The sequence below is a fragment of the Macrobrachium rosenbergii genome, chromosome 52, assembly GCF_040412425.1.
Source record: "Macrobrachium rosenbergii isolate ZJJX-2024 chromosome 52, ASM4041242v1, whole genome shotgun sequence".
Lineage (NCBI taxonomy): Eukaryota > Metazoa > Arthropoda > Malacostraca > Decapoda > Palaemonidae > Macrobrachium > Macrobrachium rosenbergii.
This window is the reverse complement of record NC_089792.1, coordinates 3,520,108-3,540,008: the sequence shown is the minus strand read 5'-3', so window position 1 is coordinate 3,540,008 and position 19,901 is coordinate 3,520,108. Positions and strand designations below refer to the sequence as shown.

Genomic DNA, 19,901 nt, shown 5'->3' with positions numbered 1-19,901 from the left:
TCACATTTCAGGGATCATTTGAGGGAATATAATTAGATTAATGTCAATCACATGTGACTGAGCTTAGCTAGGCCAAGCCAAGCCAAGCCCTCGTGTCAGCCTGTCAGTAGAACGCATTGTGTCTTTGTATCCTACAAAAGGTTCACATCCCAGTGGGATGTCGGAAGTAGTGAGTAGTTTGCATCCTGTGAGTGTTGACCCCCTGAACCCCCTACCCTGACCTCTTTTCCTAACTGCCATTTACAGATTGTCGCAGGTATTAGGTGACTTCTAATCGGTCTTATCAAGAAATGGTTAATCACTTACTCGGCAAGCACTAACAAAATCAGTGGCTTTGTGCAACATAATGTCTCATTTTTTGTAGCATTTATAGCAAGCAGTTCGTGCAGAAACCAAAAAAGTTTATTTATTTAATAGCTATAAGGTGTATTTTAGTCTTAGAAATATAACTCTGCAACAGTATTTTTCTGTTGGACTTCAGATTACTTCCTGAGTTTCAAGTTTAAGTGGTTTAAGTTTTGTAAGATTGATTTCGGTTATGTCAACGTTACAAAATTCAAAAGAATAGTGTGTTATACTGTATGCCTGTTATCAGAGTAACCCTGTCTGTATCCATAAGAACACGGCTTTTGTAATGCTACGTGCATGAAGCCCGAAATGCATCCAGTATTGCTTGTAAGAAGGAAGAAGTTTTTCACACACAATGCATGGAATATTTTTCTTGCATGAATCACCGCATACTAATTTCAGGTTGCCGAAATCTGCTGACCAGGAGATAGGTTGAGCAAATATCAGTTCCTGTGTGGAATAGAGAAGAAAACATTTACAATAACATGTGAAATATTGCACCCTTGCACCCTGCTGTCTTAAGTTGTGTATAGCTTTTTAACCTCAAGTCTTGCATCATGTGGAATGGTACTTCTGAATGCTTCACTTACGATGCTGCCATAGTTCTTTTCTTGGCAGATGTTCACGTGTCACAGCAAGGGACAAGACAGTTTAGTACAACCCGCAAGGGATTACTGTAGTTATTGCCTAACCGATTCGCATTACTGATATTAGCTGGAGAATACTGCACACCATTTCGTCTTGACTGCATTCCAGTCTGCTAGAAGGGATAAAATTCATTTGAGTTTGTGTACAGTGATTTCTGATGGAGGAAATAAGAATGTGTGGCAATTAAATATCAATGGAATACACTATGAGAAGCGTCATGAAGAATTTACAAACGAAATGAGTTGCAGAATTGTATTGCATTGGTCAGTGCTAAAATATTTAGGGTATGGTAGAATATATTGTTTCTCAAAGGTCCTGATAACTTTATGGAAGTAGGTAATTTGAAAGAATGTTGGTACAGTAGTTTGTTAGTAGCATGAGAACAAGTAGAAATTTTCAAGAGAGAAGAATTATTTTTTTTTTTTTAATTTACCATACTTTTTCTGTGAATAGTTCTTTTCTGTAAGCAGTTTACACAAATCAAAGGATTCTTTCAGATTACTAAGAGAATGATCTGTGAGTTCATTTGAATCCATTTTAACATAGTCCATTAGGGAAAACAATTTTTAGTAACCTATTAAGTGAAATGTTTCTTGTTTAGTCTGTGTAGTAAATTATTAGCAAATTATTACCCAAGTCTGCCAAAACATACTTCAGCTAGATTGAGTGTCGAAATAATCATCTAGGAACAGTGACCATTTGTATGTGCACGGTAAAGAAATATGTATGGAAACATACCTTAAATGGAAAGCATAAAACTACTCATCTAATATCACAGTCCTTGCAAAGAGGCCATACCCCTGACATTGAGTACGTTTACCAGTAGTGTACAGTACTGTAGTGATAGCTGTGGAAATATTTAATAAGATTCTCCATCTTATTCAAAGAATGGTTATATTTTGTAATTATTTTTTGATAAGGAATCGGATACTGTATTAATTTCATAGGTGGTCCTCAGTGTCTTGAATCTGTCTTATCACCCTTCTTTATACTTAGGTACATTAATGCATTCTTGATGGGAGCTTTTCCACACTCCTCCCTGACGTTACTGAATTTTTTATTTAAGCGTCAGACTTGGTACCTCAGCAACAGTTTTGTTCTGAATCTAAACCTACAGCTGGACTCTTTTTACCAGTGACACCTTGCTCATTATCCTAGACATATATCAAACGCCCCCTTTCTCTCCCTTACTTGATATATAGAAAGATCTTTTGACACATCATTTATGATCTTGAATTATATTTCTTCATTTCGAAATGCAGGCAACTGCTGAAATTAATCACAGCGTCCCAGTAAACACTGAAACAGGAAATAATGGTCTGTTCATGGTTCTCCCTGGTGAGGGAGAAGTTAATATTGTTCATTCGACTTTATCTAGTCTACTTATATTAAGTAGATAGGTCTGATATCAGGTGTTTGGGTGCTGGTTGGCATAAATGTTGCTCAGCCTCTACCCAAGGGTTCAGCATTTTTTCGTCATAGTTTGATTTTCATGGAAATAAGAAATACAGTGGATTTGGAGATTAATAGTATATTAGTAAGTGCAGGAACACATCAGTTGTGCTTGACAGCAGTTGTGGTCGACAACTGGCAAAAGGCTGAACGTGTCATCTGTGTGATTTGATTTTCATCCAACCTATTCACTACAGTGAAAATAGGTGAAGAGAAAGTAGTGCCCTTGAAAGAATCAACAAGATCGGAAGTTAAGGACTTTCACCCACCGATGAAGCTATGTATTAAGAGGGGATCATGTCGTCATTTTGGAAATTGTAGAATGTGATCACGTAACACAGCATTTTCTAGTTTACACCATGGAACCTCCTTGTTGAGTCGTCAAAGTATGTTTCCATATCTGGTCCTTATTCTCTGTTATTGGGTAGACAATGATTACAACACTTTGTCGACATTGTACTGAGGGCTCCTCTTTACTAAAATTGTCCTGGTGCTTACCGTGCCTTAGTAGTGTCAGCATCTTTTGTTCTGTGGCAGTGATGACACAATCCACTGTAATGAGGACAGGTGGGTTCATGTGGGAGAATTCTTACACTGACTCTGCAAGTACCGATTATTTCAGTGATAGCTGTAGGAATCTGGCGAATGTCTTTCTCTTATCAAGATCCCCAGTATAACATGTTGCAAGGGGTACCAGGAATTCTGTTCCCCTTTTTGGCTACTCAGGGTCTAAATTTCATAAATTTTGACTGCTTCATTGCTGGAGTATCTCAAATCAGTAATGCTCAGTAATTGTGAAGTTGTTTTCCCTCTCTTTGCACTGCTTACTTTTATATCATAAACTGCCACTCATTTTGAATTTAGCTTTATTTTACTTGCCCTGATCCTTGCAGATCTCATGCAGGTCCTTGTCCTGGGTTGGCAATCATTGCAAAGCACAATCCATGTATTCTCATTTGAGGAGGCTTGTGACATCAATGACCAATTCTTGAATAGGGGAACTCCAAACAAAATTAGTTTTTGGATGGGTGGTACATTGCTGTTGATCTGTATGCCCCCTTCTTGATTACAGCAATAATCTTCTGTGGGTTGGTTATGTTGGCCACAGCACCTACAGGTCTTTTTCCTTTCTTGAACATTCCTGGTTGTTGACTGAGACCTTTTTTCCTGTAGTCAAGTGAAGTTCCATTTTCTCTGGCACCCATGCACTCCTGTCTCACCAGGGCAAGGCCCTTGAAGTTGCATGTAGACAGTCTGTGGGAGTCTGGTTTTCAAAAACAATTGGGCAACTTGTCTTCCAGAGGATAGGCTCCTCCATAACTCGGTTTAAAGGTAAAAACGTATGAATCTAGAAATATTACACACTACCAAGTTGGCTAGTTACCTGATATGCAGTCAGATACAAAAATTGGGGTGGCATCTTCTGACGATGTGCATTCTTTCTTCCTCCACTCTACTGACAATCTGCCTTTCTCTCTTCATCCATTTGTTCACATCAGGATTCCCTTTGTTTTCACTCTAAAGCAGGGGCCAGCACTTAAAGGCCCACACGCATGACCATCGCCCACCATATCAGATACCGTAGTATTAGTAATGCATAATATTACTGTTAGTCTATAAATGAACCTTCTTGAATTTCATGCAGTATTTTTAGTGTAAATGAAAGTTTTCAGCACCCACAACTCCTCACCAGTAGTGGGACCAAGCAGTATTTCCATGTATCTGAGTGACAGATATTTTCACTTGTGAAGTGCATTTCTCTCAAGTGTAACTGTTTAACAGGTATGAAACAATAAAAATTTTCGTCAGTAAAAATCATTACCGGAACTTTGACTCCTCCATGATGCTTTATTTAAATTCTGGAAGATGAGATGTTATGTCATTCAAAGAAAGCCATTGCATTAAACAGGCTTTTTATGTAAATGGAACTATATATTTTTTAAACGTGACATTTACACTGGAAAAATTATAATTAGTTATCTATAGATGGATACACAGAACTCATGTACATACTTGTCAGTAATTCATACATATAGTGATATATGTAGATTGTATATTCTGACAGATTTGTATTCTTAAAGAAACACTCATTAATTAGCAGAGAGATAGTGCAACTGGGGTATGGCAGTCATGTTTACAAAAGACCTTGTAAATAAGTGCATCTGTGACCATATGTCTGGTGGAGCTGCCTGCACAAACAAGTGCAATGTAGTAAATCACTTTTGTGCGTGCTCCAAACACCGAAATGCTTTACACAGCAGTAACTCCTCAACTTGAAGAACCTCAACTTAAAGGACCTCAACTTGAAGGTCCTCAATTTCAAGGACCCCAATTTAAAGGACCTCAACTTAAAGGACCTCAACTTAGTGGACTCATGTACTAATGAGCTTCATCATTATCATAGTTTTCTGCTTTGATACAATTTTAGAAGTGATATGATTTTAGATAAACTTAAAGTGCAGGTTAGTTTAGACTAAGAAGTATTTGGAATTGCTGTTAGCTGTGAGATATCTAGAAAGTATTCAAATGCAGGCTGTAATATATGGTCTCTGTTACCTTACGGACTTTGTAACTTATCAGAAAGCCAGGTGCTACTGTATTTCTGTCTTTCACCTTGTGTTTGTTAAATGGATTTGCCGTATAGTGAAACCAGGCAGTGGAGTAAGTTGTGTCCATTGCGTCATACATTTACGCAAACATGGTCCAGCAAGGTACCAAAAAAATCAAACACCTTTACAGTCTTTCTAAGTTCATATTATACACAAAAATACTACTGAGTGTTGTAGAACTTTGCTACTTTAGGTCTGCTAATTGATTTAGTTGTTTATATATCAAAAGTGTAAACAGCAGAGCAGAGGAACATGCTAATTTAAATTTCTTGTTTATCATTGTAATTAATGGATTTTTTCTGTAAAACTCAATGCCAATAATTTTCTGATAATTTTTTGGTACATTTTCAAGTGATTTTCAGTTTTTTTATTTTAAATGTTTTTCCTCTGTAAAACTTATTGTCATTAATTTTGTGGTAAATTTTCAAGTGATTTTCAGTTTTTTTTTTTTTTTTTACATTTTTAATTTCTTTTTTTCCTGTAAAACTTATTGTCATTAATTTTGTGGTATCTTTGTTATGTGTTGGTTTAAGTTATTTTGAAGTTTTTTGATGTCCTCTTCTGTAAAGCTCTTATCAGTAACCATGTAGGCCAGGAGGAGATACTATCATAAGGAAATTGACAGACAACACTTCAGATCAGGAACCGAGTCACACTGGCAGGAGAAGGAGTGGTTAATTTTCTTGTAAACTCTTTTATCCTGTTTTGTTGTCCCATTCTCGTTATTCTTGCATGCTTCCAAACATGGAGAAATTTCGTAATACAGATTTTTTTTAGTATGTTTACACTGCATACAGTATATAAACACTCACAAATCTTATGTTCTTACCTGTATTTGAAAGCAAGCTTCTTTACCAAACGAACACAAACACTGCAACTTATATTTAAAAGTGATGTTTGCTATCTATACTTACTGATGAGGTGCACTTATTGGAAAATATATCTTCGTGTGATGTTTTTCCAGGGGGGAAATATCTTGCATCCTGTTATACTGAAAGTAAACAACCAGATTATGAATATGGTGAGAATAAGTTTATGTCCATCTTTCGAACAGCAGTAGAAGCAAATAATGTAGAATAGACGTCAGCTCTTCAGTGTAACTAACATTTTCTTGTTGACTACTAAAAATGAAGTGTGTTTCTCTGTCGGTAGACTGTTTTGGACAGTAACCCAACGTCACAGGAAAAGCGGTCATCAACGCCGATTTAATTTGTTCTTAACGTCTTTCTGTGTAGCAAGCAGGATGGCAAAACTAGTATAATCAGCTTTCGTTGTTGAGTAAACTAACATTTTCTAAGCATGTTCGTAATTTATGACTTGACTGCGTGAGCGATGGATTTGAAGATATCAAAATGTCTTATGAGATTAGTGATGAAGATTTTGAAGAAACTAGTATAACATGTAGGCCTGGTTGGAGAGTTATGATAAGATGTTCAGTGATGCTGTCAAATTAGGCAAACCTTGGTTCAGGAGGTTTGCATGTTGAAAATTTACAACTATACTTATTATTGGAGTTGAAACTGTGATCCATCTTGGTAAAATGACATAGCTGTTTTTGAGTACCAGCACTCTTGGACGCTTGCACTCAACCTTCACACTGATTTAGCGAGATAAATGAGCATTTATTTATCGATGGGAGTACGAATCATTGCTAATTTAAGAATAGCTCATGAATTCGCTCAGTGACTGCTTAAGACTGCATGTAGTTAGAATTACTGTTAGTGGTTGTTCAAGAAAAGATTGAGGAACTGGGTTTGTTGTAAACAGAAAATTTATCAATTAGTAATTTTCCATCTTTTGCAAATCAACCAAACTAACATTGTAATACATCAGCAGTCAAGATTTATGTCAGCTTTTTTTATGGAATCGGCAGAATCATTTACATTAAAGATAGCATCAATAAAACTGCTTACGGATAGTGGGTTGTTCAACTATAAGGTAAACTTGATAGTTTTTATATATGTTGCTGGGAACTTGGGCTGTTTGAGATTTATATGGAAATGACGAGGCTGTAAGCATTGTATTTCTTGTCCTCGAGATTTACAGTCGTTCCTTGTTCAAGAGACAAATTAAAACTTGTTTCCTTGTGATCCTTCAGCCTCCTCAGTCCCGGATAAAAAAAGGCAGTTTATTCAAGCATAAAAATTCAGTGAAGCATAATTAGTGTTATTTCCAATATATCATCCTTGAAATTTGAAGTAAGATCAGTAAGAGAAAGACGAAAGCAAAAAGGATGAGAGAAATGAAGAAACTGGTTGAATATTAGATCAGTCCAAACACAGACCAGTGAAAAATCTGAAATCTGCTTTCTGTGAGATCTATATGTAATCATTATGGGTGCTCCAGTATGGAGTCCACATATTGTAGATACAGTGTTATGGCATCAATGAAAACCTTCAGTAAGTGACAGGATGATCTTAATGCAACAGAAGTCATTTTGACTTCAATGAACTTTGGGGAAACTGTTAATCAGTTGGAGAGTTGAGTCTGAGTCAATGTTGGTGATTAATCATGTAATTTTACTGTACTAACCTCTTGTTTTACCTGACTAATGTCTGGTTTTGAGCGCTGATCTCAATATCTTTCATGTTTTGAGTTTCGTGTTACTATCTCAATAGTCCCCTAGTACTACTGTGCATGTAGGAGTATATAATTATTTATTATTTTGCTTATAATTTCTCATATAGTTTCTGAAATATTTACATCACATATATATAATGTTTTATTATATTCATCATTATTTGAAAAGAAAATTAAAATCTTTTCTCTAGCTTCTCAATAAATTTTGGAGTTTATGGCAAATGTAGCTTATAACTAATCACTTGATCCATCACAGCACCATAACTTTCCAAGATTCTTATCAAATGACATCAGGAGACTTATGGCCAATGGCTCTATTTATGCTCAGGAATTAGATGCCACAATAATGCCTTTAATTCAGAGAGTAATGCCCTTATTTGTCAACTTTTAAATGCACTCGGTGCTTTCTGAATGAAGTCAGCGGCTTTAGAGGTCACAAACATTAATGTATTATTGTCATATTAGGTTGATTCAAAATTCTAAGACTCCATTTGCCTAAAGCTCCAATCCCATTACAGGAAGAGAACATTTAAGAACTAGATTGTTTGCATTACTTTTCCATTATTGTTCAGTTTCCAAAGGTTTTGATTCAGCCTACTGCTAGAAAGTTCTTTGGGACTCAAGCTCGTCCCAAGTGTCGAGTATATTCTCACGCCCAGTCACTCACTTCCAGATTTCTCCTACAAACTCCCTCTCCTACTCTCCCGCACACTCCAACGAGAAGACGGCGCTCAATCACCTGGCTCACCGCCCTCCTACGCCTCTGGAAAGGTAGGAATTCTGGCCGCGGTCGCACGTACAGCCACACATGACCACACATCCCCAAACATACACACAAATGATTATTACACGTTGCTTTATTGCTCTTACTAGATGTGATAATTGTAGGCAACTCTTGGAGCACCGGGCTGAAGTTCTTCCCATCTTCAATAGGTTAGTCCATTCTGGCTTTTATGGTGTATATGTCCGTAACAATATATATATATGTTTTATATATATATATATGTATGTATGTATGTATATATATGTATATGTATATATATAATGTATATGTATATGTTATATATACATGTATATTCTTGTTGTGTTCACTTTTGATTTCATCATACGCTTTTTTGCAACATTTTTTATATATTTTTTTTTATTAATTTTGTGGTGTAAACGAGTGTCAGTTGTAGAGCACTAAATCTGTGTGATAAATGTGTGCTGTATTTTATACAGTTTTATTTTTGGAGCAGCGTTTGTAATGCATGAAAAAAAACTTATTGTATGATACAAATTTTCCATTGATTTTGAAACAAAATATCATTATTGATTATTGGTAGGCTGACACGTTATTTTCCAAAATAATACAGTTTTGATTAAAGTAGATTCTTCTAATGTCTCCTTGCTCATTACCAAGTCCATTTTTAATAATAGAATCTTTTTTGGAAACTTAATCAAAGGAAATTAGAGGTGACGAGCGCCAGCCATTATTGAATGCCTGGGAAATCATGAAAGCAAAATACTTGAGAAAACATTTCAGACATTTATGAATATACTTTTGATTTAATATGTTTGTAGAACATCAATCAAATGGCTGCAGATACCAGTTTTGATATATAAGCTAAAAACTTACCCTCCCGCACATTTTGTGCTTTTGTTGATGTATACGGAGCATCAGCTGTAAACTGAACCAAAGTAAACTGAATCTGTCTTCTAGAAGTCATCCATGCTTAACAAAATAGTTCTAGAAAAGGGACGGAGCCCCATTTATGCAACGTTAATTATGTACTCTGTTGTCCCTGACTTGTGCTGGTTCATGATTATTGTGACAGTTTTGCTTCTCCCCGTCCCCCGTTAAGGGGGTAGTGCTGTCAGTGCATCTCATATGATGCACTGTACACCCTTAGCTGCACCCCCTTTCATTCCCCTTTACCATACCTCCGTTCATATTCTCTTTCTTCCATCTTACTTTCCATCCTCTCCTAACAATTGTTTCAACACTATTTTCAACGTTGAATGACTTTATAGGTCCCAGCGCTTGGCCTTCGGCCTGAATTTTACATTCCAGCCCCAGTTCCGCTTCTCCCTAAAACCCCAGAAATAAGTGGAACCTTTGAAACATTTTCGATTGAGGGTCGTAACAGCAGTAATGAAATAGGACTGATATATAAAAACTATAGGACTGATATATAAAAACTATAAGACTGATATATAAAAACTATAGGACTGATATATAAAAACTTTGCGAGTTAAAAGTTATTTTCTTAATTCACTTTGCTGCAAAATGTCACTAACTTTCGCCAAATCATGATTCATTTGTGGTCCTGAAATTAATGTGGCTTAGCTATTTAGTAAGTCCTCGATTTCCTCCAGCGTCACTCCACAGTCTAACCGAAACACGGGAGATTTTAATTTCATAGCCAACAAGGTTAAAAATTCCGTTGTCAGTTTCACACATCTGGGTTTTAATATCAGTAAATTTATCAAGTGCAGCATATTTTTACAGAATGTGTCTGAAATACTACGTCCAAACTAACGGTTTTTAGGATTTGTAATGAAGGACCTATCCTCTGGGTCTGTTGAATTGTACCGGTTAGGATTTAGTTAAAAGAAATAAATATATTATTCAATCGTTATCAAGAGATAATTTTAAATAAATCCTTCATTAGAATGAATCTGTGTGAGTCATCGTAACCTTGTACTGATGCCATGAGGTCACTCGTAGTCATCAGAATAAGAATTATGTATTTTAATTGTGAGATTTTTACTTATTTTTTCCGGTTCACGGTATAGTGATGCGCCACACTGCCGTAAAATGGAAGACTGCAGTATCTGCAAAAATACAAAACTGAGAAAAATGGTAGATATTCCCTGGCCTTACTACTGATTTTGCAGATACTGCAAATGGGACCCCTAAATACTAGCACATTTGAAGAATCATTCTGAAACTGCAGGAACTTGTGTATTAGTGTTTCATGAGCCCAAGAGGTGGCATATCTCAATTTCGAAAATTTTGCAGATACTGCAGTTTTTCACTTTAGGGCAGCATAAATAACAATGTGGTTAAAAATGCGCGCTGCCTTAGATGACAGTATCAAATTTCCAGCAGATTTTATTTAAGAATTGTGGGACAAACGAAGCAAAGCTGACACATCATCAGGGAAGTGATTATCTCACTTTTTCTTAGCACTTGTTATATGGGAGGAGCTCCTTTCACCTCCGTCACACAAAAATGGACTTTGGTAATACCCTGTAGATATAAATTAGTCCTATGTTAATACTTAAAAAAAAAGACATTAAAGAATTTTCATTAGCAATGGGAAGGTGGGTGATTATTGCTGTTTGTTTTAACACTTTTTCTTTTCTGTCCAGAGTGTACATAAAGGATGATTTGTTGCTAAACTAAAGTCAAGGTATTATAATCATTTTGAGTCATTGCTAACAGAGTGGATTGGATTTCATGACCTTACTAAACTCAATTACTACAATTCCCAGTTGACCTTTCAGTAGGAAACTTATGAAACACCAATTTTGCATTTTCTTGTTAGAGCAAACTGAACATGCAGGTTCAGACATTGATGTAATCTTTTTTATTATCATTTTTAATCTTTTTTACATTTTTTCATTTCTTTTAAAATGTATGGAATTACCTTAGAGCTTGGCCAGGAACTTTGCAAATTTCTGCTGATTCTTATTACTCTTATTATTATTTTTCCTCTTAATTCAGTTCCAAGTAAAGTCCCTATTCATCTAATTGTAAATCACGACGGTGACTTTCTTTTAATTTCAAACCAAATACAAAAAAAATCCTTTTAATGATAAAGTTAAATTTCCACATTCGTCAGCTTAAAACCTGTCCAACGCTCATGATTTTCTGCAAAACACCAGTGATCTTCTTGATAGGGTATAATAATGTGATGATATAATAACGATATGTATTCTTAATGCAGTAAAATTATTAGACTTCCTGCATATATATATAATATGTATTATTAATATATATAAAATTATTATATATATGTATACATATATATATATGTATGTATATATGTATATATATATATATATATATATATATATATATATATATATATATATATATATATATATTTATATGTATATATATTTATATATATATAAAATATATATATATATATATATATATATATATATATATATACTATATATATATACAATGTATATATATATATATATATATATATATATATATATATATATATATATATATATATATATATGTATACATATATATATATATATATATATATATATATATATATATATATGTATACATATATATATATATATATATATATATATATATATATATATGTATATATATTTATATATATATATATTTATATATATATATGTATACATATATATATATTTATATATATGTATATATATAATATATATATATATATATATATATATATATATATATATATATATATATATATATATATAATGTGTGTATATATATGTAGGTGTACATTGCGTATAAATGCAATATATAAAATGCATCTGTACATATGAAGGTGTACTTTTCGTATTACATACAATGTCAATCAAAACATCAGGCACTGATCAACGCAACACTTTGTAACAAAACTGTTTTTGCTCATTTACATGAGAGTGGCATAAAATTCAAGAATAGCTTACTGAAATAAAATTGAAAGAAAGGTTACGACATTGCGACCCAAAAAAAAGTTTAGGTATGAAATCAAGCCGTAACTGCTCTCAGAACATTATTTATGTAATACTCGTCTAAATAGATTTGTAATATTTCTCCACCTTTGCGACAAGCAGTAGTAAGTTTACTTTGCGAATATCAGAAAATAAAATCAGTGTTAAGAGACCGATTTAATTGAAAGCTCCAATAATAAGATTTACCTTATGAAAATTTACTTGAAGAAGACAGAATAGGACATAACAGACTCTGTTAGGGAATGTCTGTAAAGAAACTAAGAAGATATCCTGGGATTTGATAAATAAGTGTAGAATTAAATATGATATATTCATTGCAGTCTGTTCAGAACAGGGGTTTTCAACCTTTTTCTCCGCACGTACCCTTTCGGGTATTTTTAAAGTCAGTTATGTACGCCCCCTTCACTTTGTATAAAGTGGAAAACAAAACAAACTCGGAAAAACATTCTATTGTGTATATTTGCAAGTACTGTACTGAAGTGAAGTCCATAACTCTCCTGACATAACCAATAATATTGTAAACACAAAGAATGCCATGAAAAATAAAGAAAAATTTTTTTTTTTTATTTACCTAGGGCTACGACCCGTGGGGAGCGCGTACCCCCCTCCCAGATCCTTGGCATACCCCAGGTTGAAACCCCTAGAATATGAACCCTATTCCTAGGGAGCAAGTCCATCAAAGGGGCCATTGACTTGAAAATCAAGCTTCCAAAGAATATTATGTTGTTCATTTGAATAACAAGAAGCTGAACCACATTAGTACAGTTAATGAAGACTAAGTTATTTGCTGGTTAATAAAACACACTAACACTTGCGGCTCACGAAAATTTTATGATTTCACTGTCTGACATTATAAGGACATGATAATGAGTTCAGGTTACTCATACAAAAATTACCTTTCAAATAAGGCATCATGTATCCACTTGGCCATTTTGGTTCTCTTACATCAAGGGCTAAAAAAAACTCTCTCTCTCTCTCTCTCTCTCTCTCTCTCTCTCTCTCTCTCTCTCTCTCTCTCTCTCTCTCTCTCTCTCTCTCTCTCTCTCTCTCCCGTGATGTCCTTATCACATATTATTGGTTAATGAAAATTTTCCAACATAGTCTACGACTCACACACACACACACACACACACACACTAATTAATCATATTTCCAGTTCAGTAACCGTATAACCCTATCTACAAATTTTAAATTTGTCAGACTGAAGGTTCAAGAATGCCACTTTTGCTCAAAAAAACATACATACACATTTATATATATATATATATATATATATATATATATATATATATATATATATATATATATATATATATATATATATATATATATATATATATATATAAAAGTATCTTTGGCAAGATTTAAAATGCAGTCGACCATTTCCAGCGGGCGTGTTTATCCTTTTGAAACATGATTGCAGTTGCATACTGGCATTAAATCTTGAGAAGATATCCATGTATTTAACAAAAAAACGTTCTCGAAAGGATGACTTATGCCAATACTGAACGTCAGACAGTTAGTATACAGAGGGATATCATTTAGTTTCGATACACAGCCTCAGTCCAACATCTGACAAATTGTCACAACTGACTTTGAGAAATCCTGAAGATATCCTTAGCTCCGTTTTGAAAACGTTTAGTGTGAACATCAGATAATTAATATAAAGACGAATATCGTTTGGTTTCGAGAGATAGTTTCAGTCCAACATCTCCGCCACACAGACAAACTATCACAACTGACTTTGAGAAATCGTTGAAAACGTTTAGTGTAAACATCAGACAATTAATGTAAAGAGGAATATCATTTAGTTTCGATACACAGTTTCAGACACACTGACAGACTTAATGCTTTAAAGATGAGGAATATCATTACAGAGAACTTTCATTTAGTTTCGATACACAGTTTCAGTCCAACATCTCCACACTATCATAAAAGACAAACTATTAGAAACAGACTTTTAAAGAAAATCCAGAGATTTAATACAGGGAACTATCAGGAGGGCAGTTTCAGTCCAACAATCCTGAGAAACTATTAAAGATGTTTATTGAAGATGTTTAGTGTGAACGCCAGACAATTTATATACAGAGAACTATCATTTAGTTTCGATACTCAGTTTCAGTCCAACATCTCATCCACACTGAGAAACTATCATAACAGACCTTGAGAAATCCGGAGAAATCCTGAAGCCTTCCTCGGCTCCGCTTTGAAGACGCTTAGTAAAAAATTAAAAAATTAAAGTTTTCGGAAGATGATGCTGGTGTTTTACAGGAAGCTGCATGTCGCCCCTTTGCTCATGTCCCTTCTCCCACTTTCCCTCTTCCTCTTTAGCTCACAATCCATTGGGGAGGAGGAAGAGGGAATCCCCATGCGTCCTCTCAGAATAATGAATGGGGATCCTGAAAGAAGAGCGAACCTTGTGATAAAGGAGTAAGTATTATCTGTCATTTTTTTTTTTTCGTTTGTTTGTTTTTATCTTGGATGTTTGCTGCATTCAGTACGTATAGAGCTGGTCCATTTTATTATTTTTTTGTGTTTGTAAATATAAATCGAGTATTTTTTCTAATGATTTTTTTTAGGTCTCGGTTTTAGCCCCACAAATGATAATTTACTCGTTGCCTAACCAGATATTTAATAGTGAAGGATTCCTCAGTAACCTCAAGTATATTTATGTTGATATTTTACAACTTGGTGCAGAGGTAAATAGCAAAGCTGTATATATAATTCTTTAATGGGTGCTTAGTTACTTTCAATCTTCATTGTAACATTTGAATTCTTGATGGTCCCACTTTTCGATGTCTACACAAGGCCAGCCTGTCACATTAGATGATTGTACGAGAGTAATAGATTAAATAAACTACTGTTCATTTGCATAGACACCCTGGATTTCTAACCAATTTGTCTTACGATAAGCGACAGTCATAGGTCTCTGACCTTTGCAGGTTTAGAGCCGTTTAGAAATGATGTATAACATTCATACTGTTGCAAGGATTTCACCTTTAATTTAAAATGCACTTCTTCCTCACTGTCTTCGGTTTGTTTTACATCAAGGAGCTCTGCAAGATAAGAAAAAAACACAAGAGAGGTTACATTCCTAATTTCAGTTTCATCTTTTCCCTCTTGTGCATTTCAAATCAAAATGATATTATCTTTTAACTATTCACTTAATTCTCAAACTGACTTCCTCACTTGGAATCTTGTTAGGTACTTGTAAATTTCTAATGAAGCAAATCTTCAGAATCTAGCTGTCATCATACTTGTAGTTTTCACATAGTATATTGCACTGTGGACTGATTGTACAGTAATTGTCACTTGTGTTAATATTAGCCTGGCGTAGATCCAGAACATCAGTGTAAATTTTTAATGAACAGAAATGTAGATCTATTTTGCTTCCATCACTGAAATTTTGATGATTACCAATAATGTGGTTTTGAAGTAGTTACTGCATTGCCAGTCAGGATGCTAGAATTTTGTTTTGATACGAGAAACGACTAGAGGTCTTATTTAAACATTTATGATTTGTTTTCTTGTAAAAAGAAAAATTTATTTAGAGAGAACATTCTTTTTATTAACGCATATATTCAACAGTGCTTAAAGATTCTGGTATGTTTGCGGAGAGGAAACTGAATACCCAGTCAGAGTTTTTATCAGATTTTGCGATACAGTGAATTATCTGTTCCAGCGCCACTCTGGCTTATGGATAAATCGAGATTGCTGGATTTTGGCTTCGCAATGGTTTCTGAATGGGCTTCCGCAATGGTAATCATAAGAAGTGGTATTCGTTGCCTGCTAGATTACCGCTTTGGTATAGTGTCAATGACTTTCCATGATGTAAAAATATTTCAAAATATTCCCCAAAGACGAATTTGACACAAGAGCACAAGCTAAAGTTATTTCTAGTTTTTAATCAAGTTTGTGTCAAGTTAATGTAAAATATATATGTGACCGGGTAAGAATGTTAAAAAAAAATAAATAAAAGAATTGTGGTTTTGTGATGATGAAACGTATTTCATAATTTTAGACTCTTGTCTTACGACACGAGAAATATGTGCGGAATAAAATACGGACGTTTTGAACAAAGTTGGCCAAATTGCGAAGTAAGCATCTTCGACTGATTATGCGCACTTTTGTCTTCATAAGCTCTGTCAGGGCACTAAAGAAAAACGCATTGTTATTACATTATTTTCCATCAATATCGAATCTAGCAGCTTTTTATACCTGTCGTAAAAAGACAGTCTGTGAATATGGATGTTTATTTTCCTCTCCAAAACTACCGCACTTCTCTCTTTCATTTACTAACAAATGAAACCATTTCATTCAAAAGCTGTTCATACCGTTTGCCTCAATTACACAGGATTTTTCACTGAGTTGGAAATTACATTTGACTTTATTTAACCACTTTTCGTAAGTCTAAACATTTGAAAATATAATGCTATTTGATAGGATGTATGGGACGTTTTCTCATGATCACGGACCGGTTGTCAAATTGATTTCAAGGATGAAAGTGTCAGGGGAGGAAACAAAGATTAGCTAATAATAGTATTAGGCTGTAATCTAGACTGTCTATATCCCTTGCTGGATACAAAGTATTTGAGTTAGCTACACACAAGATTGCCCTAGGAGCCTCTCTTTACACTTCATCAGTTTCGTTTTTATATGTTTGTGATTTTGACATAGCGGTAAACCTCCTCTTATGCATCTAATCTCATTTTTTTTTTCTTTTTTTTTGAAGATTCAGCACCAAAAGAACTCTCCAGCTATCTTATACCATACAGCTCACGATCGGACTTATACCTAATTCTTAGTATTTTTTTTTTTATTTCAGAGTTCTTATAAGTTCGTATAATTATATTTTACTTTATAACATCAATTCAGATTAAGTTCAGTTTCATTTAAAATCGTTTTCCTCCCGTAACCGTTAATCAGCTTCTTGTGTAGCTTCTTCTGCTTATAAGTTACAATGAACTTGAGTCCAGTATTATCAGAGAATGTTCCATAGAACCAACTGGCTTTTAAATATTCATAAATGATAAAACATTCTGTTAAATTTTGTTAAGCGACGGTGGCTTACACCAAAGGTCTCCTTCTTTTCATTTTGTCTGTATATACTTGTATAAAAATAGTTTAGCACAGTGGTGGTAAGTACTTTTAGTAAGATTATACTCGAGATGCCTTCTGTTTTCTCTATGTGTCTCTGTCTATCTCCTCCTGTCTCGTTCTTATCTCTTTTTATATATCTCTCTTTCATCCCCGTGTTTATCATGAGACCCAGGTATCTATCTTTAGCTTCAGAGAATTTTGCATTTCCCAATCTCCTCCACGGGATGTGTTGTGCTATTTTCTACTGATCAAGTGTATTGTGCAGTTTAGTAATGAAACCTGTCTTAGGAGAATTCCCCCCCTTTTTTTTTTAATTCTGTGTTGTTCTTGAGATGTGTTTGTTGGTATTTCTAATTACATATTTCTTTCTGATAATGATGTACTTAGCTGTATCTAAACTTGGCAGTTTTTCGTATACCTTTTCAGCTTGTAGATTTCCCTATTTAGGCCTTGTTCACTTAGATTTTTTGAAAGCCTGTAGAAAGATTTTTTTCTCATTTTCAGTAAGCAGATGCTGTACTTAGGTTGTTTTATTATACTCTATAAATCTTTCATGGCTGCTTCGTGTTGGTAATTTTCAGCAAATGAAGTATTTTGATTGCCTATGGTACATGTTAAATCCATTGAAATTTTTCAAAGTATTTAGCAAAAATTGCAGTTTAGGTACCTTTAGCCATAATAACCTAATATGTCATTTTTTTATTTTCAAATTTTCAGCAGGCAAACGCAGTTTATAGTCGACCCTTGATACATTTTTTTATGTCAGTAAACAAGTGCAGTATTTAGGTCCTCATTTTCCCGATTTTTGCAAATTTTCAGCAAACAGTTGCAGTATCTAGATTGCCATTGCTGTGTGTTAAAAATCTTCTGACGCAATTTTTTATTTTTTTTCCAGCAAAAATAAATGCAACATTTAGGTCTGTTTTTTGTGTAACAACTCCTTTGAAATTTTTTTTGCAAGTTTTCAGCACATGCAAAATAATTAGGTTGCCGTTGATTAGTGTTGAAAGTCTGACATATAAATATATAATTTCACGAGAATTTCCAGCAAAGAAAGAAAGTGCAGTACAGTATTTAGGCCTATTTCCTGTGATAAACTTACCAGTTTTTATCTTCTTGAAGTTTTTTCAGCAAGCAAGTGCAGTGTTTAGACCTTTGATTACCCTCCTGTTTTTTAAGCCTCTCTGACACATTTCTGCTAATTTTCAGCAAACAAATGCAGTATTTGACACCAGACTATCATGGTAAGAGTAGCGCTGAGCGTTGCGGCATGGTGTGGTGGAGAGGAAAAGATCCTGCCAGGATTACTTAGTGTGTGCTGTGCGGGAACCACAACATCTGCACCTCTGCACTCTGTAGGGAGGGAGTCACTGCTTTACTTGTGAGAGAATTTTCCTCCCCCCAAAGTCTTCTTCTTTGCTTTCTTTATAAAAGACACTTGTTCACGTTACAAAAAAAAAAAAAAAAAAACGTAGGATCACTGCTGGTGGTACGAGGGTAGTCCTATGTGCTTCATAAATCTGAAGATACTAGCTGCTTTTAGGTTTTGTGCAAATGTGCGTGTGCTTTGAAGATTAGCTTACTACAGATGAGTATGAGTATGAGTGCTGACGTATATACACGTGCGTGTGCATAAAATGAGTATGTGCAAGGGTGTATGCATGCCTGCATATACGATGAGTGTATACATACACGCAAGAATATGAGATCCGTATTATTTCAAGTGCAGTGTGCTGTCTGTACTGTACATACCTGGAGTTTTGAGTGACAGAGCGCTTGCAAATATAGCTTGGTAAGTAATGTACGTATGCGTATGTTATATATAGTAGACGATGCACCACTTCCAGTGGCTATATCGATATATTTACGTGGGTCTCTTAATGAAAACTTGGTCAAGTAGGTTGTGCATTTAGATATCTGAGGATAACAGAAGTCCGTCGGAGTGATCAGGCCACAGGGGGTTAAAATCTGCTTGTACAGAAAGATGAATATGTTATTTCGTGGTCAATGGAAAGGTCGTGTGCTTTGAGTTCAACAGATCAGAAAGCCTAGCTATCGTATAATTGAACTTTAGGGAATGAAAGAGCAGAAAGGACAATATCATTCAGCGTAACGGCTGTGTTACAGAGAGGAATATTGTGAAGGCGCAATAGCTCCACCAAATGCTTAAACAGTTTTTTTTTTTAGTTCTTGCGTTAGACCAGCATGGGCTACAGTGCACAGAGTAGTAAAGGCTTATATATACATTTTATCTCCTAATAAGCACTTCATAGACAGTAAGTAAAATAGATTTAAATCAACCGCTTTACTTTTAAAATGAGACATATTTCTTTTCCAAATACTTCTGTGATTTAAGATGTCTGCAGCAGTGGAGCAGGTTCTTTATTTTTTAATCAGTAGTAATACAACATAGTTAATTTTATTATTATTATTATTATTATTATTATT

The 19,901-nt window shown here is 34.6% G+C and overlaps 1 protein-coding gene across 1 annotated transcript in view; it reads left to right on the top strand.

The window, feature by feature from the left end:
• The window catches only part of LOC136833836 (muscle calcium channel subunit alpha-1-like), a 698,390-nt gene that overhangs the window by 671,968 nt on the left and 6,521 nt on the right, over positions 1–19,901 (top strand). Inside the window, 3 exon segments of the mRNA XM_067096136.1 lie at positions 6,022–6,078; positions 8,311–8,408; positions 14,685–14,783. Coding sequence (XP_066952237.1) covers positions 6,022–6,078; positions 8,311–8,408; positions 14,685–14,783 — 254 coding nt within the window.